Source organism: Sander vitreus, chromosome 20, assembly GCF_031162955.1.
Source record: "Sander vitreus isolate 19-12246 chromosome 20, sanVit1, whole genome shotgun sequence".
NCBI lineage: Eukaryota > Metazoa > Chordata > Actinopteri > Perciformes > Percidae > Sander > Sander vitreus.
The window spans coordinates 24,307,946-24,332,560 of NC_135874.1; the positions used below are offsets into that span (position 1 = coordinate 24,307,946).

The following is a 24,615-nucleotide window of genomic DNA, read 5'->3' on the forward strand; positions in this document are numbered from 1 at the left end:
CCTTTAAACCCTCGCATCTGACAAGAAAATACTCCCCAAAAAAAACTTTTACCAGAGAAAACATGGTAAAAACCTCAGGCAGAGCAGCTGAGGATGGCTATCGCTCCATGGATGAACAGCATACATAGTATTAAAACAGTATACAGCATTAAAAATGCTTTGCTTTTTTGGAAACGCTCTTGCAGGTTGCTGTGCGGCAGCTTTAGACTTGCGGAGGAGGGTCTGGCTAGTCCACACAGCCTTCTGGGATGGGAGAAAAACGTGTTCTGGTTTATTGGTATTTCTTTACCAATCACAATCGTCATGGGAGGCGCTATGCACCGGGCAGAGCCACGGTTCGATTTTGGACAATCATTGTGCCTTCCTCTTGTGCCATCATCAGGACAAACTTCACATTCAAGCTCCACTATCTCTATCCCATCAATGACACAAAGTAAGGATAGTGTCATTCAAAATAAGTAAAACATGAGTTTGCCAGTGGACTGCAGCCCTTGTGATTCCAAGCAGGTAAGACAGTCACCTTCCCAAGCTGTTTTATAGTTTTTCTCAATTGCTAAAACACAATTTCTGAAACCTCGCTCCATTTTCTGAAAACATTAAACACAAAACCTCATCTTCAAGCACTATTTACAAAACCTCCGACTCCTCTCGCAAAATGAAACTTTCGCCTCAAAACAGTTTTACCTGGGTTCAAAATCAAACACTGCTCTCAAATCATAAACAAAGTGATCAAAAAGATATAAACCATCAAGCAGTCAGTAAACAATACACCAACAAATGGAAAACGCATGGTTTCAAAACAGTTCTCAGGGAGAAGTACATTCAATTTACAGTTCATTCTCAAAACAAGTTTCATATTTTTCCCGTCAATGTCTTTTGATGAACGAAAACATGTTCTATCATAGTAGCTCAAAATTGATCAGAAATGACTGAGCAGTCAATACTGTTAACAAATGGAAAGCACAATGTTCAGGGCCATACAATTTGTTCATTGTACAGTATACAGCCTACAATGCACTGTACTACAGTATACAATACTAAAAGGGGCAAAAATCCTCTTCATCCTCCTCGCCCACCTCACATACGCACTCGTCCTCTCACATGGTTTCATCTATCCATTCTCAGACTTTCTCCTTCCCACCTTCAACAACCTGTTTGCTCTCTGAACTGGCTTATATTGGTTGTGTCACATCATTTGAAACAAGTGGTTGTGTTCAATCAATGACATGTGTTCTCCATTTGTATTTGATTCTTGCTACTTGTGTTTACCAGCATGGATGACAGCATGGAGAATGTGTTTAGAGATTTGCTGAAAAGTCTAAGTGAGATCTGCAAATTGTGTTTTACCGTGTGAAATGGTTCAAGGTATTGACAACAGACTGCACAATTAGCTAAATGAGTTCAGGCAACTGAGAACTTTGTTCAGCCAATGGGTTTTTAGTGTTTTAGCAATTGAGAAAAACTGTAAAAATACAGTAACTGCCCGTGGAAACACCTGCAGAATTAACTCAGTGGGCTTGTGTGTCAGTGCCAAAAACACTAGCGGGAAGCCATTGCATGACATTTCCACACTCTTAGAGGTGACAAGCCATCGCAGCAGTCCTTTGAGTCCCAGGATGCAAAAGCTATTTCCCCCCCAGCGGGACATCACTTCTCTCTCTTTCATCCAGCTCGCTCTGGAAATGAGAATGACGTTCCACTAGCGAGGGGAAAGAATTCCCCACCTTGGAAAGTGAGAGGTACAACACGGAGAGCCAATTGCCTAAATGAAATTCCAGTATGCTACATGATGAGTGGGGAGTGAGAGGCTTGCTTGGTAGCCAGGCTTGTGCAGCTGCAGGCTTGTGTCCTGTCCAAACCCTGAATGCCACAATCCTTTGCCTCTTTTCTGTACATGGCTTTAAGATCTGAAAAGTACTGGATGGAGATTCAGATCTGAGCTTTTATCTCAGTTGAATATATCTGATTGCGTCTGGTACGGGTTTTTTTGACGGGCGTTTGCGTGTCAGAATGTCTGCCTACATCTAGCTCTAGACGAGTACAGCATTTTCTTACTTAAATAATCAGATTGTCCATCTCTCTCCAAGTTAACGGAGCAGGTTCCATTCAAAAAACAGCCTGGAAGGGAAATTCTGCAGCAGATATGAGAATAACCCCAGAGAAAGTAAGGTCCCTTGTTGTCAGGGTGATAATGACTTTTCCTGCCTGGCGAGAAGATGAAGGCGCTTTTATCTGTGCAGCAACTGGAAACCTCATTTCCTGGTCCAGTTTTGTTTCCAGAGCCTCGGTCCACTCACTGCCCTGGCTGCCATTGCTGAGTCTACAGGGAGAAGTATAGAGGACTAAGGGAGGGTCATAGGGGAGAGAAAGTAAGGGGATGGTGGAAGCAGAGATAAAGGAGGAAGCTTGTTATTTTTGAGACCGTCTCTGAATCAGAACTGATCAACACAAAAGCAACTAATTCCAGAGGACAGGTATAAAAACCTTGTGGGTCTAGAGACAATGTCGTGACCAACAGTCTAAACTTGCAACTCACCTTGCCATTATCTTTCAGCAAACACTTCACAGCGGCTTCCTGTTTGGATGTACTTGCTTTAGATAGGGTTGTCTCTCATGCCAAACACAAAGGAGAACAAGTCTAAGAGGCTACAGCCATGCTAGTGGCTCTGTGAGGCTGTCAGCATGCTAACATGCTCATAATGACAACACTTACGTGCTAATGTTAAGCTGGTATTTTTACCAATGTCACCTTAGTAGTTTAGTGCGCTAGCATTTGCTAATTAGACCTAAATCCAGTGTACTTTAGGGAAGTGCAGGAAGTACTAAGAAAGAAAATCAAGTCCAATACAAAATACTAGATTAGCGCTATAGACTTCATGAAGTGCCCATGTTAACGACCAGGACGCTAAAGCAGCGAGTCAAAAAACGAAACTGCATGGGTTTTAGATAGATTTGCTGTTGAGTACAAAACGTATTGTTATATAAGCAAAATCCCCAAATGTCTGAGCATTGTCAGAGCATCAATGAGCTGATGGCAGGTCACATGGTTTAGATTGATCTCATCTGTTGTTCAATATAACTGCTAGCGCCAAGCACAGGAGCTGAAAAAGAACAGGCACCAAAATGTATGACTATATTTCAAATGTGGCTTACTTATTTATTACTACTGTCAAGAGGCATACATTACAGTGCAAACCATTCTTTGGCAAACATACAATACAAATGTCATGATAGGTACTATTATATCCACATTGACCACTGGTTAAGGGACAGTGTAGGTAAAGCATGTTCAGTCTAGCAGAGCAGTGCATTCCATTAACACTTGGGAGCTGGGAGGTTTTTGGGTGGAAATAAAAAGAAGAGGGAACTATGGTGAAAATAAAAATGAAATAATAATACAACAGATATATGAATATGAAGACTGGTAACGAAGAGAGCTCACAGTGCTTTGACAGCCAAACCTTGGGACACTTTCTAAAATTCATTTAGCCTGTTAATGAGGCCGAAACACACACAGACACATTCATACACGTTTATGAAAATATATCAAAATACTTAATTCATTAAAACGTACACAAATTGGAGCACATGAAAAGGATGTGTACATATAGGTACTGTTGGAAGAGCCACAATCAGAAAGTAATGGAGAGGAGAAAAATACAGTTTGAAACGGCTGTAAACACAGTTTAACGTACAAACCTGGCCAGTATATTTAAACATATGATATGATACCAATTTACCAGTGCGACTGCCAACCCAGTAATCCATCTGGAATCCTGGATGGAACATTCCGGAGAGTATTATTTCTGTTTAGTGACAGATGCTTGCTCAGGATGTTACCACATAAAGAAAACAATGGAAAGGAACACTGCAGCTGCAGCCACTTCGCCATAATTAGGAGCGAAGCAAAACAGGAAAACAAAACGTGACTTATGTTACTCTAGGTGAGCCAGTGCATGGCGTACAATGGGTGGTCTAAGCACAGTATATGTTTAGAGCTAGCTGACAGGGGTCAGTGGAATAAATCTCACACTAGCAAGATGGTGGAGACTTGTTTTGATTGACATTGTATCCCAATCATCAGCACTCCTCCCCCAACATAACCCTTGCTTCCCCTCTAATATGGCTTCCATTACAGCGGAATGAGGGTCAGAGTGCTAGAGAAGCCTGCGCTCCACACATGCGCTGCTGACTGACGTCACCCCGGTCTCAAAATCTTCAACATGGTAAAGAAACATGAGCAGGACCAGCTTTCCTAACCTATATCGACACTGAAGACGGTCCTCACAGGGGGAAATATCCAAACACTGAACACACATGAGAAAGCAAAAAAACTTAGAGGGAAAAGCTGGAGTCAAAGTGATGCTTGACAAAGGAATGCATGCAAGCGTGTCCTTGTCTAAACTGGAGCTAGAGAGCTGCAGGTCCACCACAGCAGAGAAGAACAGTTATGGTAGCAGTCTTTCAATGTTGTGGTCTGTGGACTAAAGACTATACATGAAGAAAACAGATCTGAACAGGCCAGAAGGAGAATACTGCTGTGGTAGAGTTAGCAGTACCAAAGGCTAAATCCTGACCTCATGACAACATTCATACATAGTTTCATAGATGGACATATGCTATTTATGTCATTTTTGAAGTAACTAAATCATACATTTGGCTTAAGGAGACCAAGAAAAATACTGGGACAAAGTTCACAACATTACAGTGGTAAAAATGGATATTCTTTCACTGCTTTCTGAAAGCAAAAATGTAACTTGGGAAGAAGCACAACAGTGCAAGAGCTGGTTTGAGTGTCCTGCAATGGGGAGTGCTACACGGCTCCACCTCACTCAAGTTCAGGACAGGCCAGCAGAAACAATAAGTAAGTCAACTAACAAGTTGTCCATGGGAAGAAGAGCAGTAATCAGTAGACGTCTCTTTTGCATTACAAACATGTTCCTAGGGCTTCACATTATCTTCATACGTAAGCATGTTTATACAAAAAGGGAGGGGAAAAAACCAAAATCTATTCATATACTCTTTTAGTTTAAATAAAACACTTCTTTCAATTGTGATTTATCATAAAAAGACATATACGGAGTGTATATAGGTTGCTTTGCATACAAAAGACAATACTTTGAAGGTTTGTATTTAGTGATTAAATCATTAATAAAAAAGGGGGGGAATAGCACCGTTTTTTCTGCATCTCTAACCTGAGAAAATTTTGTGAGACAACAAAATGGCTGCCGCTTTTAAAACTACTTCCCTTTCCTGCTTGTCAATGGCGAGTGGCCCTGCGTTTTGTCACCAACACAGTGGCTGTTTGTTACATGTGAGAAGCCTCAGTGGACTCCACCAAGGAGAAGAGGTTTGTCCATCATGTTTACAATCCACCCATTCATCCATCCATCCCCCCCTTCGGTTCAGAAATGAATCCATTTAGTGATTGCTGGCTGGTCGCCAGAGGATTTCAAACCAAGCCTCAGGCTGCTGGCCCTGGTGGGGGCAACAATCCAAAATTGAAATCACCCCCCTCCCCCAATCAACAAAAAAAAGAATACAAAATGAAACAAAACAAAAACTGAGGCTATCGGGTCTATTGGGGCTAATGGTGGCGGTTGATGGCACACATTCATGAGTCCCATCCTCTCTCTGGATGTCTGTGTGACTCTCAGACTTTCAGCCACTAGAGTGTATTTGTCGGGGGGGTCCTGAGGGTTATTCATGGCGGGTGTCTGATTTTTGCCGCTTCTCAACATCTGCCTGTTCTAGGCACACCGGGCAGCAGGCGCCTTTTAGCTTGACAGGTCGTTTGCACTCAGCTGGAGGGCAAGCCTCCACATAGCAGGTCACCTGGGTGTCCTGCAGGGGGAGGGGGAGGGGGGGTGCAAAGAAGGGGCAACAGGTCAGTTATCCTATTAGATTAGACTGGATGGAATGTTTGTGATCTGGCCAGCTGCAGAACAGATATCACGAAACAGGAAGTACAAACAGGCACAAAAACATGAATAGAGACTAGAAATAGAGACTAGAAACTATTATATACAGCAAAATTAAAAACCACAAGACTGTATAACACATTAAACAAACACAGATAATGTATGTTCAGAAAATGTGTTTAAATAAGAAATCCCTTCTCAGATGTACATAATATGAATATAAAATGTGTGAATGAATGATTTCAATGTGTGGCCATGAGCTGGCCCTGTCGTGTGCTTTTGTTTGGCACAGACCAGAAACTGAAAAGTTTTGCCTACAACAAGCCTCCAGTAAGGTGCATGACAACAGTGCCGAACAGAACAATGAAGCGCTTTGTTTTAGAGCACCAACATGATGTGTTCAACTATTTTTTTCCCCAGACAGTCCTTCTCACTGTTCTTCTGCCTGCCAAATTTAATTAGAACAGAAAAATCCTCCAATTACAGTGACGCGTGGAAGGTGGAAAGAGATAGTTTTGGGGAAGCCAAGGGAAAAGAGAGAAACTGAAAGGTGTGTTATCAGATGTGGTGAGCAAAATAAACTGAGTTGAAAAGATGGTAACAAAAGGTGAAAGAAAGTGAAAGAAGACTGAAGAAGATCAGAGGCAGCCGGTTTGGCATGGGGCTGCCAGCTCCTCTGCCAGCAGTTGGCATTGAAAAAGTGTCAAAGATAAAGAACGAAAGGCAGAGAAGTGGCCGGCACACACAAACACTGTGTGGAGACACTGGTGCCAGGAGGATGGTAATGCCAAGAGGTGCTGGATGAGGTAAAACACAGGCAGGAGTGCCAGAGAGAAACTGGGCCATTTAAACTGGGCAGTCTTGGACAGGCTGCCCTCAACGAGAAACATGGAGATACTAAAACATTACTGCATATTGATTTATATGTTGAACATACTCTGCATTCACATATGGTGCAGGAGTCCTCTTTCCACCGCTCTCCATCGGTGCGCTCACGTCCCTCACTATCAGTGCAGTCAGTCTTGCTCAGACGGGCCTCGAGTCTTTTAATCTGCAAAGATACAAGGACACAAACATGTACTCAGAGAAGCAGTTACATCAACACTGCCACATGTCTCTCAACTATCAAGTGAAAGATATTGCCACATTGAACCATATTACAATATACAAAATTCCCATGTAAAACACATTCCCTATTATAAACACAACAGTCCAGCACCCTCTGAAATCAGACTCTCTATTTATCAACGGCTCTGCATTTAAAAGGCTGCAGCTAACCAGAAGACCGTCAGAATGCTGGGCCCCCATTAACAAGAGGGACACGTCAGGGGTGCCCACTAAGTGCCTCTGTCCATCATGCTAAAATCATTCTCGGAAATAGTTGGAATTTCTAGATGGGGGAGGGAACACAAGGTGGCTCTATATGCTGACGACTTACTGTTGTATGTGTCTGATCCGGTGCGGTGTGTTTCCCACATAGTCCAGGTGTTGCAGAGATTTGGTATCTTTTCGGGATATAAGACTAACCTTACGAAAAACGAGTGCTTCCCAGTGAACAACCTAGCTCTTGCAATTCCACAAAAGGACCTGCCATTCCACCTGGCTAAATCTGGCTTTAGATATTTAGGAATCAATATTACATGGACTTTCCCTAAACTATACAAAGATAACTTCATACCCCTCATTGATAAAATAAAACGATTTACAGAATTGGAGGTCCACTAATCTTTTACTGGCTGGAAAGATCAACTGTATTAAAATGAACGTGTTACCCCAATTCCTCTATCTTTTTCAATGTCTCCCCATATTTCTCCCAAAATCCTTTATTCAGTCCATTGATAAAACTATATCATCATTCATTTGGGGAGGTAAAGCCCCTAGATTATAGAAAAGGCTTCTTCAGCGACATCGATCCCAGGGCGGACTAGGTTTACCAAATTTGCTTCACTATCACTGGGTAGTTAATACTCAGAAAATCATATACTGGCTTCATGCTCCAAAGCTGTCGTGGTGTGAAATAGAAAATGAGTCATGCATCCTGGTATCCCTTCCCGCCTTGGTTACTTCGAGTCTCCCTCTGTCTACTTCACCCTATACCTCTAACCCTGTTGTTATCAATACTTTACAAATTTGGTCACAATTTCGAAACCACTTCGGTTTAAGAGATTTTTCTCATCTGGCTCCTATCTGTGATAATCATCTTTTTGTTCCACCTAGATTAGACAACACCTTTGCCCTGTGGAATAGACTTGGCCTCTCCAAATTTAAGGATCTCTACAGCGAAGGTGTATTCTCTACCTTTAGTCATCTCTCTCAAAAATTCAACCTCCCCGGCTCAAGTCGTTTCCGAAATTTCCAGATCCGACACTTTATGCAAAATCTAGATTCAAACTTCCCCAATGCACCCTCAACCTACTGCTATGGATGACATCTTCCAAATTCCCTTCAATTTAAAAGGCTTCATTGTGAGAATCTATTCCAACATATCATCTCTCGGAGACACCTCTCTCAATAGAATTAAAGGGAAATGGGAGGAGGAGCTTGGGGATGTAATACCTGAGGAATCCTGGACTGATGCTCTGAAGAGAGTTAATGGAACTACTTCATGTGCTAGGTTAGGTGTAATTCAGTTTAAAGTCTTGCACCGTACCCACCTCTCCAAGTCTAGGTTGGCCAGAATTTATCCTGAGGCGGATGAGAATTGTAGCAGATGTCATGTCGCCCCGGCAACATTAACACACACACGTTCTGATCATGTTCTTCCCTCTCAGATTACTGGTCAGAGGTCTTCAGAATACTTTCACAGGCACTGTCCTTAAATTTGCAACCTAACGCCTACTCTGCCAGCTGACCAACGGATTATCAATAAGCAGGACATTATAGCATTTACAACTCTACTTGCCCGCCGAAGGATATTGTTGCACTGGAAATCCCCCCATACCACCCAGCACCTCCTTATGGATGAGTGATCTTATGCTCCATTTAAGTCTTGAAAAGATCAAAACACACACTTTGAGGGTCAAAAGACCTCTTCTATTCTACCTGGAACCCAGTAATGTCTTTCATAAACAAATTTAACACCCTCCCTAATAATTCATGAATCCACAAGTACTAGATCCTGAGGGGTGACGCATGATGTTGCACAGCATGCACGGCCTCCTCATTTATTTTCAAGCTTTACTTTCAAATACTTTTCTTTTTAATTCTTCATACCTGTTGAATGATACCTTCACCTATTAATATCATAACCTTTATCTATTTATCTACTTATTTAATCTCCTTAGATTGGGATGTACTGGATGTTGTAGGGAGGGGGGAAGGGTGGGTGGGTGTGGGTTGTATTTGTTTATGTGTTATGTGAAAAATCCAAAAGTATTGTCCTTCTATATAACCGTCTTTCTGTACCTTGTTCTCAATAAAAAGATAGTTGAAAAAAAGAAAAAGAATGCTGGACCCCATCCTGAGGAATTAACTGTACCGCTGACATGTTAATGAAAAACATGTGTGTATGTATGAGGCTTTGACTGTGTCAATGTGTTCCACTACAGCAGCTTTTTCAAATGGACAGTGCAGACATGCTAGCCAGACAAGCGAGACCCACACCCTAGCTGCAAATTACATTTGCTGCCGCTAGGGTGTGTCTAGATTTCTAGGCTACAGACATGCAGCATATGGAGACACTCACCTGCTTTCGTAAGCTTGTGATTGTCTTCTGCATGTCGGAGACAAAGTCCTGGAAGTCGTTGATTGAGGGTTCAGTGCTTTTCTTGGAGGTCACAGTAACATTTACAAGACTTTCTACAGCTTGCTCCACTGGGCTGCACAGACAATTGTACAAACATATAATTATAGTACAAAGTATATTATATAATTGTAATCTAAGACTAAATAAACTACATACACTGTGTATCATTTATAAACATCCTAAATTCTTGCTTAAATCTCACATTTAAAAGCTTCAGATTCAGAGTAATTATATCAGTATACAAATCACATACTGACACCACAGTGTCTTTTAAAACATTTGTCACTCTTAAGTCAAAGATGAATTCCTAATGTTTTTCATACTGTGTTACCTGTTCTCCTGGATGCTGTTGGCAGGTTTATTCTCTTTGTAGCTGTGCTCAGCTGATCGGCGTCCTCTAAAGTGATAGGACAGGGCGTTGAACTGACCCTTGGTTCTGCAGTCTGTTGGGGCCAAACAAAGTACAATACACTGTGGTTCAGGCAAAAACAATCACTGACTGATGCTTTTCGTGATCAAGCTATATTTTTGTATTTAATATGATAAAATAGCAGCAATTAAGAACCTAATGACCCCACGGAATAAGGGAAACTTGTGCAAGGCAATAAGGTTAATCTTTTTCTTTTACGCACAAACAGAAATACAGCCACCCACGCACATGTATACACGAAACAGGAAACCATGGCTGCTGATGCCACTTTCTTTCTGCTTCAAAGTGCTGATCTAAGACTCTGAGGCTTATTGTATTACCATGGCTCACTCTCAGGCTGCCATCACTGTACCTAGATCAAAGACAATAACACACACACACACACACACACACACACACACACACACACGGATGGGATCAGGCCCTGTAGTTAGGAGGGCTTCACCTTTATCTGTAAAAGTTTAAAGCCGGCTGCTCAGCCTCAGAGTGCCTTTGATTTACCAGAGACTATCTAAACACAACAAGACTTCCTATCTCATGCTGATAGACACACATGAGCACACAGATGCACGTTCAAACCCTGCTGAGCTGCACACACACACACCCCCCCCAGCGGTGTCCACTCTAAATTGAGCCAAACACAACTGTGAATCTGGCTACAGCCTAGCTGACAGACAGACAGAAGCTTCTTTCTAGCAGGATATTCTCTGTTTATTAGCTCAGCTCTTCCTTTGTACATTTTGTCAAGGAAGGATGAACGCTAGGGTAAGAATCTGGGATAATAATACCTTTGTTCGTGTTTTATCCCCATACAATGTGGCTTGACAATGACAATGAATTGATGAAGCTGCCTCATTTCAGTTTAATCTTTTAGAAGTTGAGACCTAGACTTACACCACAGCGAACACATGATGGTAAATACTTTATATCAGAGTGTACTAAAACTAAGCGTCTACATCAAGCAAGAATTCATCCAAAATGCAGCACAAAACCATTCTGAATTGACACAAAGGTCAAACAGCCTCCAGATGTACACAGCTGAAATCATTTACTCATTATATATTTATAGTGGCTTAACTCTCACATTGTTAAATGAATGTTTAAAACAAATTTGGTGCTACATTTGTGTGTCCCATGTCAAGTCTTCATGTGATGATGTGGGGGGGGGGGCTATTTTAATTCCAAAGGCCAAGGGAACTTTATCGGGATGCATAGTATCCTGGATCCATGAAATAACTGGCCTTTAAAAATAAAAATCTGCCTACCTCTATGGGAATTTAACATAGGGGTGTACTTACTTATGCCCCCTGTATTTTAAGGAAGAACATTTATAATGATAACATTTATTTACGATACATTATTCATTCACAAAGAAAATTGGTGTCCTTAATGGTTGGATTTTTCGTCATTTTTTTAATAAGGCATTAATGGCGTTTTTCCATTACATGGTACCTGCTTGACTCTACTCGCCTCGACACACTGTGCGTCCGTTTTCCATTGCAGATTTTAGTACCGCCTCAGCGTGGCTGGTCGTTATATGCCTGCTCGACGCAAACACCAGCGCACAAGTATAAACATCAGGCCACTTGAGGTGGTTTTACAGTTCTGTGGAGGCTCCACGCAGAGCTTTCGCCGTATACTATGTAAGTGGCCTGATGTTTATACTTGCGCACTGGTGCGTGCGTCGAGCCGGACATGTGTGTGTGTAAGTAGGCTATGGTGAAAGCTCTGCCTGGAGCCTCCGCAGAACTATAAAACAAGCGGCGCCGCAGGAAACTGCCGTGACCTAACGTGACACACAGAACGTGGAAGATGTGGTGTTGTTGCCACAGCCAGAAGACACATTTAGTTTCAAATGAAGCTGGAGGCAGCAAAAAAAAAAAAAAAAAAACACAGCTGGCTAAACTATTTAAAAATAGCGTGTTTGTTCAGGACACCCCCGTCTGTCGCTTTCACGTCACTTTTCAGCTCGCCTCAGCTCGCTTGGAACCTCGACTGAGGTGGTACTAAAAAAAGTACCTGTTAGCAGGTACCAGGTACTTTTTTCGTAATGGAAAACCAAAAAAGGAGAGTAGAGGCGAGTCGAGCAGGTACCATGTAATGGAAAAGCGACTTAAGATCAATTTCCAAAAGATGATTTTTTTATTCTTCTTTTTAGTCTACTTTAGCATGGGTTCATAAACTTATGAGTGCCACTGTATGGGCGCCCGCTCTACCAACTAAGTTATTCGGGCACCCGTGAATCTTTATTTATTTTTTTTAAATCGAAAATCGATTTTGAATCGAATCTTGAGCCTAAAAAAAAAAAAGCAATTCGATATTAAAATGAATCGTGACATTTTTCTGAATCATGCACCCCTACCATACATAGTAGTTTGTGGGTAGACTCTGGAGTGCATACACAGCCATGTCATCTGTTTGCTCTTTTTCACTTCATACAATCACTTCATTAGTGATTAAATGGAAAAAGGTACAGTTGGGAGGCAGTGGCTGTAATGTATGTTTTACAGGAGGCGGTAAATGGCCACATTATGTTGTTCCTGCGAGCCCTTTATGAACGCTCAGGAGATAGGAATGACTGAATGATTATTTAGTACTCATTCAACAAAATGTATCATTATGATTGCTCAATGTTACTTTAATTCCTTAGATTATCTATTCTAATCTAAGCCATTTTCTCATTTTACAACTGATCACATCTCCAAATAAATGAAACAAGGCAAACAAATAGTATAAACCCTAATGCTGGTTTATTATAACAGCAAGGGGTGCCTCTTCATTCATCTCCTTCTTCTCGCTTCGTCAGCTGCACCCCTGAATGGAAGGTTTAAATATCCAGGACTTAACTCCAAATACAATCTATTCTTATTAACAGGAGCAGTCTGTGAAAAGTATAACACAGGTTATGTCACGGGTGTTCAGAAAGATTTGTAAGTTTATTTGATTAGGACGATGCACATTAATCAACATTTCTGTAAAAGCGCCAGTGTTAGCCAGCCGGCTAATTTTCAACTGTAGCCCTAGTTACCTAGCATGCATGTCTTTATGGTGGGAAGAAACCGGAGTACCCGGAGGAAACCCACGCAAACAAGGGGAGAACATGCAACCACTGAGCCACCGTGCTGCCAATAAAGAGGACCTGCCTTTTCACTTAAGTGGTGATCCAGCCAGTAGCAATGGCATGGCATCAATCAATCAATCAATCAATCAATCAATCAAAACATAAAGTGTGCACCCATGTGGAATCCAAGGGTTGTGCAGTGTTGGAATTTGACCAGAAATCAGGATCCTTGTCCACGATGGAGCTCCCGAGAACAACGGTAGATAGGGGAGGGTGGTCTGACTGAGATGGACCAGGTGGGTTAGGGGATTTGAAGGACCTTCTGACTGGGGATGCCAGGATCTGGTTGTGTATGGGCTGGATGTAGACGCAGCTTGAGTAGCAGACACAGGAACAGTAGACACAGGGGCTGCAGTAGTGGGGCGGGGCACAGGAGGGGCAGCTGAGGCATCAAGAAAACCAGCAGGAAGTGCAGGCTAGGATACAGAGTATGAATGATCTATTGCTGAGGTGAGGGACTTTTACAGGAGCGAGAGACAGTGACTGTCTGCCTTTCCACTGTCCTTGTGAGGTGGTGGTGGCCCAGGCTGGGCCAGGGAGCTTTCAGGGGTCACTGGTGATAGTACCAAACCAGGGGAGAGTGAAATGCCATCCAGTCTGCCTGGAAGTTGCTAAGACAACCATTGAGTCAATGTGCTGCTCATCTTCCTTGATTTGGTGCAGGGTTAAAATTATTTGCCCCCAGCTCAGCCATCCTATGGCTCAGGTGTAGCTGTTGCATCCGGGCGGAGATGTTATAATCACAAATTTAAACTGGCTTTGGTTTGTACGCCTCTACAATCTATTGTAATCCAATACAACAGCCTTGCAATAAGCTTGTCACGCCCATTTCATGATCATGTTTGAAGCTGTAGTTAGCGGTGTTATAACATTATAACAAAATCTAAAATTGCTCTCACCTTCACAGCAGTCCTGCCACATGCGCAGGTCAATCTGAGGGATGTCCTCACAGCTGCTGTAGCCGTGGGGCAGCTTGGCCACTTTGAAGACATCCTGCTGGACGCGTGTGATGTTGTCCCCGTTGTCACACAGCACCCGTGCCAGAGAGGCTTGCTTCAATTGGGTCAGCTGGGCAGGGGAAAACACGCCTGGGTTTTCATACCAGAACCTGAACAAGACAGACCGGTGAAAGGGAAGTGGGACGTTTTTACCTCTCATACTTTCACATGATGGACAAACACCTGGTAAGGATGTTGTATGGCTTTTATTTTACAGGATTTTTAAAAGAAATACTGTCAGAGGTTTTATACCCTTAGGCCAGGGGTGTCAAACATACGGCCCGTGGGCCAGTACCGGCCCGCCAAAGGGTCCAATCAGTCTCACCGGATGACTTGTGTGAACATTGCAGAGAAGTAATTAATTCCAATTCCAAATTTACCACTTTAATCTCAGAGAATATCAGAGTTCTTTCTCCGTAAATTTTCGACGCAAGTTTTTTCTCAGAATATTACCCCTCTCTTCTGGGTCTGTAATAGGGCGGAACAATTAATTGCATTTGCAATAATATTGCGATATGTTGAAACGCGATTTCCTAATCGCAAAGGCTGCGATTTGGTCACGTGACTCGCGAGAGCAAATCAGTCTGCACTCTGCAGAGAAAGCATCAATTTAGCACACTAACGCTACGTCGTACCTTTAGCAGATTTCTGTCTTTCAAACAACTCTGAGTTGTAGTTTAAAACTTTTACAGCCATTTTAATAAAATGAAGGGTTTTATTCGGGCTCTAGTCCATACATGCAGTTAATGGATACAGGCACGCAGAACTGAAGGCTCGGTTAGCAACGATTAGCTCCGATTAGCGGTTAGCTCCAGTTAGCGAGCTCCGTTATAAAGCTATGGAGTGGAACAGACTGCCGCGGAGAGGGGTAACAACCAGACTCTGATAAATGACGTTCTGGGAGCTTTCACAGCAGCGTGGCTGCGTTGTTTCAACAGTTTTATTAGTACAGTTAATCCCACGGCAAGACTAGCAGCAGCATGCTGCTACTAACGTAACGATAGCCTCTCTGAGCAAGTGCAATGTTGATGCTGTCATGCACACGGCACGCAACTTCATGGGTTAACACTACACTGCTGCCAAGTGTAGCGTTTACTAGCTAACGGTAGGCTAACGTTACCTGCTGCCAAGTGTAGTGTTAACTAGCTAACGGTAGGCTAACGTTACCTGTTGTCAAGTGTAGTGTTTACTAGCTAACGGTAGGCTAACGTTACCTGCTGTCAAGTGCAGTGTTTACTTCGTGACATGCGGCAATGTTTAGGTTGCCTCTAACGTCCGTTTTCCGAGCATCAGAGAGAAGCGCAGGCATTTCAGTGGCACCGAAATCCGCATTGCAATTCAGTCCGGTAGATAACGGTCGTTAAAGGACCGGTACCGTATTAGCACCGGGTCGCGGACCCCCCCCAACAAAATAAAAACTTCAGATCTACACGATTCACATGGATGACATTTTCCCATTCAAAACGGCGATTTTCGCCGAAAAGCGACTAGTTTGCAGGTATGTAAATAATCTAAATACTACTAAGTGTGGTAAAGCCACATATTTGTTTTTATAGTTCTGCAATCTGCACTTCAGATTGTGTGATTTGTTTCTGACTTTCTTATGAATGTTTACACCAGGCTTGGCCAGTGCTCAATATACTACTGTGACTGACGTAGTTAAATAAAAGATGTCATGCATGTAAATTCATGTAAATTCATGCATCACCAAATTTCATCATCACATACAGGCCTGGCCTCCAGGAAAGAACAGTTTGTTTAATCTATCTAATCTTGTGTTGTTCATACTATGCAATGATGTACTGCTTGTCTTTGTTGAATAATACAGAAGACAAAGAGCTTAAAAAATAATAATAAATCGCAATATTTAAAAAAAAATTAAAAAAAATCGCAATTAGATTATTTTCAAAAATTGTTCAGCTCTAGTCTGTAACATCATTTTTTTCCCCATACAATGGCCTTAGAACACTGTCGAAAGAAGAAGCAACTTGCGTTTGCCAACATCAAGGTGACAAGAAACTCAGAAACAGATAAAGTTTCTGATCTTTCTTGAGTGGTTTACTGGTCTGGCCCACTTGAGATCAAATTAGGGGTACGTGGCCCATGAACCCCTGCCTTAGGCACTGATGGACTGGCCGCTGACTGACAGTTGGGTGTTACATCTGTCAGCCCCTCTCTCCCAGTCGATTACTTTTTGGTCCAGTCCATTTTAACTTTACCTGGGCCCCGCCCTTTCCCATCTCTGTTAGGTGGTGACATTTGGAGAAGTAGTGGTGGAGCAAGAGGAGCAAAAAAGAGAAAAGATATAAAAGTGGTACTGAAAAGCTGAGAGAGAAGAGGTTGAAGTCCCTTGAGGCTGATGCAGCCAAATGTTTTAAAATAACAAATTATTCATTTACCAGTCTAATATCTACCTAGTGAGAGGAGAGAGAGCAGCCAATTGAGACCAGCAATACCAGTTCAACTGTTGGTAATGGGAGAATAATTAACTGTCAAGGTTCTTCAGCTGAAGCGGTAAGACAGAAAACAATTGGGATAAGATAAGCAAGTTTTTAGTTTGGCTCTAGGCTATTTAGCTTTACTGGGTGCCTTTTCTTGAAACATTTTCATGAAGTCATTCAAGTCATTTTTCATGAACCGACCAATCCCAGCCTGGAAAAGGCGGCACATTAAAAAAAGGCCGACGTGCTACAACAAATGTTGAACTCATTGTTATCCATGAATGGTTACGATTATTGATAGAATAATACTTAGAATTAACAAATTAGAGACTAACGAAACGAAACTAACAAACTTCTTAAACTCCTGTATTGTACAATTAAAATCATTATTATACCAGTGGTATATAGTATACTATTATATGCAATTATGTGAATATACTAACATTCTAAAATTCATATATTAATATAATACTAACAATATACTATTATATTAACGTTATAGTGCATCTGCAGTGGACAGATGTAGATTGAGTCAACATTTGCTCCTTCAAGCCATCCTCTTTCTAGGAGCAACACGTTCCCTTTATTGTATTTTAAATGTATTTTACTAAGTTATTGTTTTGAATATTATGCAGTGATCTTGTTTACAGAAAGTCGAGCCGAGTCAAAAAGTCCAGGGCCATTTCACTCCTAGGCCGTCCCTGCACTCAGGGCATTTTTAGGCCTTTATTGACAGGACAGCTGATGAAATGAAGGGGAGAGAGAGGGGGGAATGACATACAGCAAAGGGTCAGAGTCAAACCCGGGCCCGCTGCGTCGAGAAGTAAACCTCTATATATGGGCGCCCGCTCTACCAACTGAGCTATCGGGGCGCCCACCCTAAGGGTATTCTATTGTTGCACTAATTTAAGCGGTTCAGATAAATGTCTAAACCTCAATAAAATGTAACAGATATTAATTCATACTATTGATTGATCTTATAACAAAATATAACCAAAACGTTTTAGTCATTATCAGCTGATCATATTGCCTATCAGTATCATTTCTTTGAGGTCTGTGAATGGTAGGATGTGTTGGAACCTTACTGTACCTGTCTCCATCTTGCAGGCGTTTGAACTGAGTTGCCAGCAGACACATGAGTGTGGGCCCCAATCTACTGCCAGGGACCAGGTCTTCAGCCATCAGTGCAGGGAACAGGTCGATGTTCAGAGGAGTGCCATACAGCCTGCCGCACAGGAACAATAGTCAGGGACACTAAACTATGTAAATATATTACAATCCAGTAGGGCTGCAACTATTATATTAATTGTTGATTATTTTCTCCATTAATCGATTAGTTGTTTGGTCTATTAAATGTCAGAAAATGACGATCAATGTTTTCCAAAGCCCAAGATGACGTCCTCCAATGTCTTGTTTTATCCACAACTAAAATATATTTAGTTTATTGTAATAGAGGAGTGATGAAACTAGAAAATATTAACATTTGAGAAACTTTTTTTTTTCATAAAAAATGACAAACCATTTAATCGATTCAAATAATAATCAAATCAAAATAGTTGACGATTAATTTAATAGTTGACAACTAATTGATTTATCGTTGCAGCTCTACAATCCAGAATTATTATGGAGCACAACCTTCCCTAAAATGAATATCAGTCAAACCAGGCCATAATTACCTCTGCAGTTTGTCTCTGACAGTAGGATTCTTAATTTCATTCCTCAAGTCATCAAACGTGTGAGCCGAGGTCAGGTTACAGAAGGTCCTGTAATCATTGTACGGTGGAATACCATGATCCCTTCCTCTCTGTATATTCATGGCAGCCAGGTCCAGAGCCACAGCGTGGGCCATGGAGAACAACCTCTCCGTCAGCTCTGTATTCAGCAGCTGTGTTGAAACCCGCATTTTACCAGCGACGCCAAAGAGCCCACGAAGGAGTGGGTCAATTCCGCCCTCATTCACGATGCGGAACGGGGAAAAGAAGGCCCGGTGCAAGGAGATGTGTCCCTGGGGGATAGGCTGGAAGTTCTCGTCTAACCTGTAGAGTATTGGGTTGATGAGGGTGTGCCCGAAGCGGAAGGCAGCAGTGGCGAAAGCATTGAGGATGCCGGTGTTAATATTTGGGTTGTAACCAGTGTATGGCCCAATCAACTTCATGCCTGCCTCACCCAGGATCTAGGAGATGGGAAAGGGAATTTAAATGTCTTTCTACTTATCTTTTTTTGTCCTTAATGTTTATTTGTATATAGACAAGGATTGTGCCACATGCTACAGCATTTATAACCTAAGCTAATTTGCCTGTCCCTAGATGGGCCTTTAAAATACATAAAACTCAACAACAAATACATAAGACACTAATTCAATAGATACATACATTAAAATGTAAAACTTAGAACAGATAGATACAGACGAAACAATACACAAGACAGACTTAGACAATAAAGCACCATAAAACAGGAAGCACCAGATCATTCATGACTGCTCCCTCTTCATGTCAAAGTTTAAAATGATCCCAGTCAGCATCTAGTTTGAGTTCACTAGGTAAGGAACTCGGTTTCTCTGAATAAGGATTTATGTTAGGGCACCTTATCATTGCTACTATAGTATCAGTATACATGATGGAAAGTTTTAACCGTTGAAATAATTAGAAAAACAGATGTTAAAAAACGGAGAAACATTAAACAAGATGACAGCTGTTACCTTCGGCAACCAGTGACTGTAGGTGATGTGCTGCATCTGGGCCCCCACTATCTTCCTGGCCTCGTGGTAGATGGTGTCCCCGTCCCAGTGGGGGTTAAGTCTCAGTAGCTCTGTAGCTATGCGGTTATGTTCCCTGAACCACACCGTGTGCATAGAGGTCAGACCAAGCTGCTCATTGGCACGGTGATCTCCAGCTAAGAAACATGGAATTGGACTCTCATTTTCATCCCTCATACACTCAGTGGGTGGGCCAGTAGCAAATGGCAGAAGTGGCTTCCCTGTTCGCTGGATGATACCTTGCCGGAGCAGGCCCCTTTGGCTGGCCAAATCGCGAATTTCCTCAGATTCATGGCGTGAGCTGCCGTAGACATTTGACGCATCGATGTAAGAGGTCAGCTGGTTGATTTGCTCTCTTGGGTATACGCTGTTCATGAGAAGAGAAGTCATCCCGCTGCCGCATACAGGGCTGGATCGGACAAAGAACATGCAGCGGGTGCCACTTCGCAGCTGCCGTGGGTCATTGGGTGGGAACTGGATTGGGAAGCATGGCGGGTCATTGCTACAGACCTGAGTACACAGCTGGCCGTCGGAGAACCGTGACTGGCTGAGGGCCATCACTGTCGAGTCCAAGTCGTGGTCTAGGAACTGACCCCACTGCATCAGCATGTGAGTGTAGCGATCATCAGGAGTGATAGTCTCTGTTCCAATCATGGTGGTGGAAACCAACCTCGGCAAAGGTAGCCTGTATCCATTATGCAGCTGCTCAGTAGCACCCCTCGGCAGGTTAAAGCCATTATCATACACTGACTTCAGGAGTCGTTCGAAGGCAGTGAGTGAGGCGCCCCACATAGGGTGCTGCAGGTTGTTGCAGGTCCCATCATGGCTGCGGTACTTTTGGTGGAAACAAATGTCAGAGCAGTTGTTGAAGCGACGGTGGGCTGTGCAGCCTGACAGGTTGGCAATCACATCCAGAAAGTGAGGGGACACCAGGTCGTTGTAGCGGAACGCTGTGGGAAAGCAACATCAATTCAACAGATGCAGAGGCTGGATAAATGTTAAAAAGACTTAAGATTTCTGATAATAAATTCATATAAGACTTGCAAATATTTGAAGTACAACATCATCCAAACCATCAATTAGGGTATACAGTAACCTAGTGACTGTCAATATGATTTATATATAATTAAAATATTTTAGATAGAGCAGAAAGGACCTCCTGTCCCGAGGGCACAAGTTGCAGTATTTCACCAACCTGCCCTGGCTTGCTTTGCTATCTGAGAGCTCCACTGTGCAGCATCAATGTATATGTGTGTTATGGTTATGCAAGAGAACAAGTGTTAAGTGTGTGCGGCCAACCTCAATGAGGGTTAGGTGAGACTTCCTGTCTAAATGGCAAAACCTGCTACCAGCTTCTACCCCCCAATTCTCTCATTTTACATACATTATTGGTGTCGTGTGGTTCTGTATATAAATGTGTGTGCGTGTGCATGTGTGAAGAATTTGGGAAACTGTGGTGTTGCCCTCTCAGATAAAATAGAGATACTATAAAAACAGCACATCAGAAAACTCTTAGCTTGGTTTGGGGCCAGTTCAACAATGAACACTTGGTTGTTTGCAAGTAATAAAAACACTGTCTCTCTCTCTTTGATAATTTTTCACAGTGCTCTATTTGTCTTTCGTCTTCCTCCAACACTGCTAACTGAATATTTCCCTCTTGACAGCCTGCAACTCTTCTTTTACATACCATTAGTCCTCTCGTTTTTCTTTATAACTCTAATCTAATTCTTGTTTCTTAAATTCAGGTGACATTTTCCAAAGCACCATATATGAGACACCATTTCCCAAAACACAATCTCTGGACACAACCAGCAAATTTCACCGTTGTACTTTTAAATTTAACCCTCCATTACAATGAGTACTTTAATGCACCATAAATCCATGCATATATGAATGCAAACAAATACAGATGTTTATGCATATAAATTTACAAATCATCCCATGCTCTTCTAATCTCCCAACACGCATGCATAATTGAGACAATATGCATACCAACACACACCATCTTAAAAAACGTGTCCTGTACTCGGCAGTGATTAAGTAGGTTAAGTGTTGTGTGGTGTGACATAGGGCTAATAAAACGGTTTACAGGCTCCTCGTCAACTGCTCCATGATTATGTCTCTACGCCTCAGGTCATGCTTATGAGAAACTGGCATACAGATGGAGGGCCTATACGCAGCCAAATGTTGCTCACAATGACATGGTAATTCACAGAGTGGTTGAGAATTGAATTAATGGTTGCATGAGACTTTGCTAAGGAAACTGGATGGAAGCTTCTTACTGAATCCACAGTGAGACTTTAGTAGAATGTTGTATTTTCCTGGATCCATCCATCCACATCTGCTTATCCTTGAGGGTTGCAGAACATTGACATTTGTCAAAACTAATATTACTAAGACAAACAATAAATATGAACAGTATGTATGCATCTATATCTGTATTAGGATGATGTGCAACAGAGTGTGTGTCCACTTATCTGTACATAGTTCAGTGCAACCCAGAGATTTAATTGAATTACACGCCTTGTATTGGCCATCGACTGTAGCCTTTTTAAATCTTACCTGACGAGCGGTACAGATGTAAACACCGTTTAAACTTTTTTTTGGGGCATTTTAGGCCTTTATTTGACAGGACAGATGAAGACATGAAAGGGGAGAGAGAGGGGAAATGACATGCAGGAAAAGACTGCAGGTTGGAATCGAACCCGGGCCCGCTGCGTCGAGGAGTAAACCTCTACATATGGGCCAATATCTACCAACTGAGCTATCTGGGCGCCCACCGTTTAAACTTTTGAAAGTGGAAACCTATATATAAAAACATATCTGAAGTTTCTTCCGATAAAGTATAGTGCGAGTATGGATCGGCATTATGACGGGAGAGATTTAAATATGTTGGACTTCAAAAGGCTGCTGAGCTATTTACCATATGTGCAGTGCTTGTATAGGCGAGCAACCAAAATAGATTAGCAACAGACTAAGGGGTGAATAGCACCATGAATTATGCGTCACTTGCAACCGCTATCTGGCCCATCTCAAGGTCTGATTCACAAAAGATATTGTGCTAATGATATTACAGCGCAGACATGCCAATAAAGTTTTGCAGCTGAGTGTAATTTGCCTTTTTTGTGTCTGTTTGAAATTATCCATGTGGCAAAGTATAAATGTTGCCTTTGCGCCAAGAACAGAGTCGGCAGAAGAATGGCAGAGAGAAAAAGAAATGTTCAGACTGCGAGCTACAGGTCCTGAGTGACGAGGTGCAGAGGCATTCCTCAAAACTTCAGGCAAGGAATTTAAATGTGACAGAAAAAAAACGAATTTGTGATTTAATATCCCAGCCTGTCAGTGCTGTTGGTGTTTTCAAACACCCAGGAGATATAGCCCAGGAGCACTGAGATGCTATTTGCTTGGCAGTGCAGTTTGAGGTGCATTTCAACCTTTGCGGGTGGTTTGAGAATTACGAGGTTTCTTTTTGTCTCATTTGTGCAGATTTAGCGGCTGCAAATGCAGCCTTTCGTGAATTTGCTCCTGAATGTGCTTCTGAACTTCATTCAGCATCTTACATCAGGAAATATGAAGGATGATGCGCTCACTTACTGACATACTGAAGTGTGTTTGAACTGCAATGCAACTAGGTCAGAAAAAAAGTGTATGATCTACAAAGTCAGTGACTACAAATCTTTGAACTGAATGGAGAGATTCCAATCAGCAAAGTGATTTGTGATTTCCACTTCTATTGTCAGGAGCAACTTGAGTCACAGAAAACAAGATGAAAACCATTTTGTCTTGATGATGTCAGACTCAAACGCAAACCTATTAATCATTTCCTCCAAACATTAAGCTGTTATAGTGGTCATTTCCCATGTTACATGTATGATTGCAGCATAATCGACAGAAATCGTGTGCCAAAGGCTCCACCCAGCAACACCAGTAAACCAGACTCTCATGGGCCCTCCGAAGTTCACACCCTGACAGAAAGCAGCGGTACATGGCTTTCTCCAGCTACAGAGCGCTCACACACAAGATGCCTGTAAGGACATGACACTCTCCTTCATTGTGATGCAATATCAATATTACTATATAGTAAAAGATGTAATAAAGAAAGCAGGTTAAACTAACTATTTTTTAATTTTAGAAGGTCGTGCTATACAACAGCTCAATGTTTGTGGTTGCCAGTGTTTGGTTTGTATAGAAAAAAAACATCGCTGTCACGCACTAAGTCAAAGTGTGATTTTAATTATCACGAGCATCCACAATCTAAAGAAAACTTAATATGGAGTTTGACAATTTCAAAGAATTGTGTAAATAAAGACGTCAAAGTCACTACGTAGAGCTATCAAGTTGCTAGACAACATTTACGGTAAAATAAGCACATAATGATGGAAAGTAACAAAAGGTACGACAGCCTGGTTGGCCCCTTTTAGTAGCAGTACAGAATATTTCTCTCCGGCAAAACTAAAGGTGGAGGAATCGGTTTCTACATCAACAGCGGCTGGTGCAACGACATGACAGTGATCCAGCAGCATTGTTCTCCTGACCTGGAATATTTCATCATAAACTGTAAGCCTTTTTATTTTTCCCCCGTGAATTCTATTCATTCATTCTGGTCGGTGTTTACATCTCACCGCAGGCCAACGTGCAGGACGCACAGCGCATGCTCGCCGACCAGATACTGTGTGTGGAGCGGACCAACCCGGACTCCCTAGTTATTGTCCTTGGAGACTTTAATAAAGGGAACCTCACTCATGAACTCCCTAAATATAGACAGCATATTAAATGTCCGATCAGAGAGGAGAACATTCTGGATCACTGTTACACCACAGTCAGGGATGCTTATCACGCCGTCCCCCGTGCTGCACTGGGTTTCTCTGACCACGTCATGGTTCACCTGATCCCCGCCTACAGGCAGAAACTAAAGCTCTGCAAACCTGTAGTGAGGACATCAAGGAAGTGGACCAGTGAGGCTGTGGAGGATCTCCAGTCGTGTTTGGATTCTACTAACTGGGATGTGTTCAGGACTGCTACCAACAGTCTGGATGAGTACACAGAGGCTGTGACGTCATACACCAGCTTCTGTGAGGACTGCTGTGTTCCATCAAGCACCAGGGTGAGTTACAACAATGACAAACCCTGATTCACAGCCAAACTCAGAAGGTTAAGGCTGACTAAGGAAGAGGCGTTCAGGAGTGGGGACAAAGACAGATTTA

General features: G+C 42.3%; 1 protein-coding gene across 1 annotated transcript in view; it reads right to left on the reverse strand.

The window, feature by feature from the left end:
• Positions 1–3,143: 3,143 nt before the first annotated feature.
• pxdn (peroxidasin) overlaps positions 3,144–24,615 on the reverse strand; it is a 64,663-nt gene continuing 43,191 nt past the window's right edge. Inside the window, exons 16-23 of the mRNA XM_078276911.1 lie at positions 19,355–20,361; positions 18,333–18,829; positions 17,747–17,881; positions 14,117–14,325; positions 9,998–10,109; positions 9,607–9,739; positions 6,859–6,972; positions 3,144–5,844 (exon numbers count right to left, since the gene is read on the reverse strand). Coding sequence (XP_078133037.1) covers positions 5,701–5,844; positions 6,859–6,972; positions 9,607–9,739; positions 9,998–10,109; positions 14,117–14,325; positions 17,747–17,881; positions 18,333–18,829; positions 19,355–20,361 — 2,351 coding nt within the window. The 3' untranslated portion in view covers positions 3,144–5,700. The remainder of the gene's footprint in view (positions 5,845–6,858; positions 6,973–9,606; positions 9,740–9,997; positions 10,110–14,116; positions 14,326–17,746; positions 17,882–18,332; positions 18,830–19,354; positions 20,362–24,615) is intronic.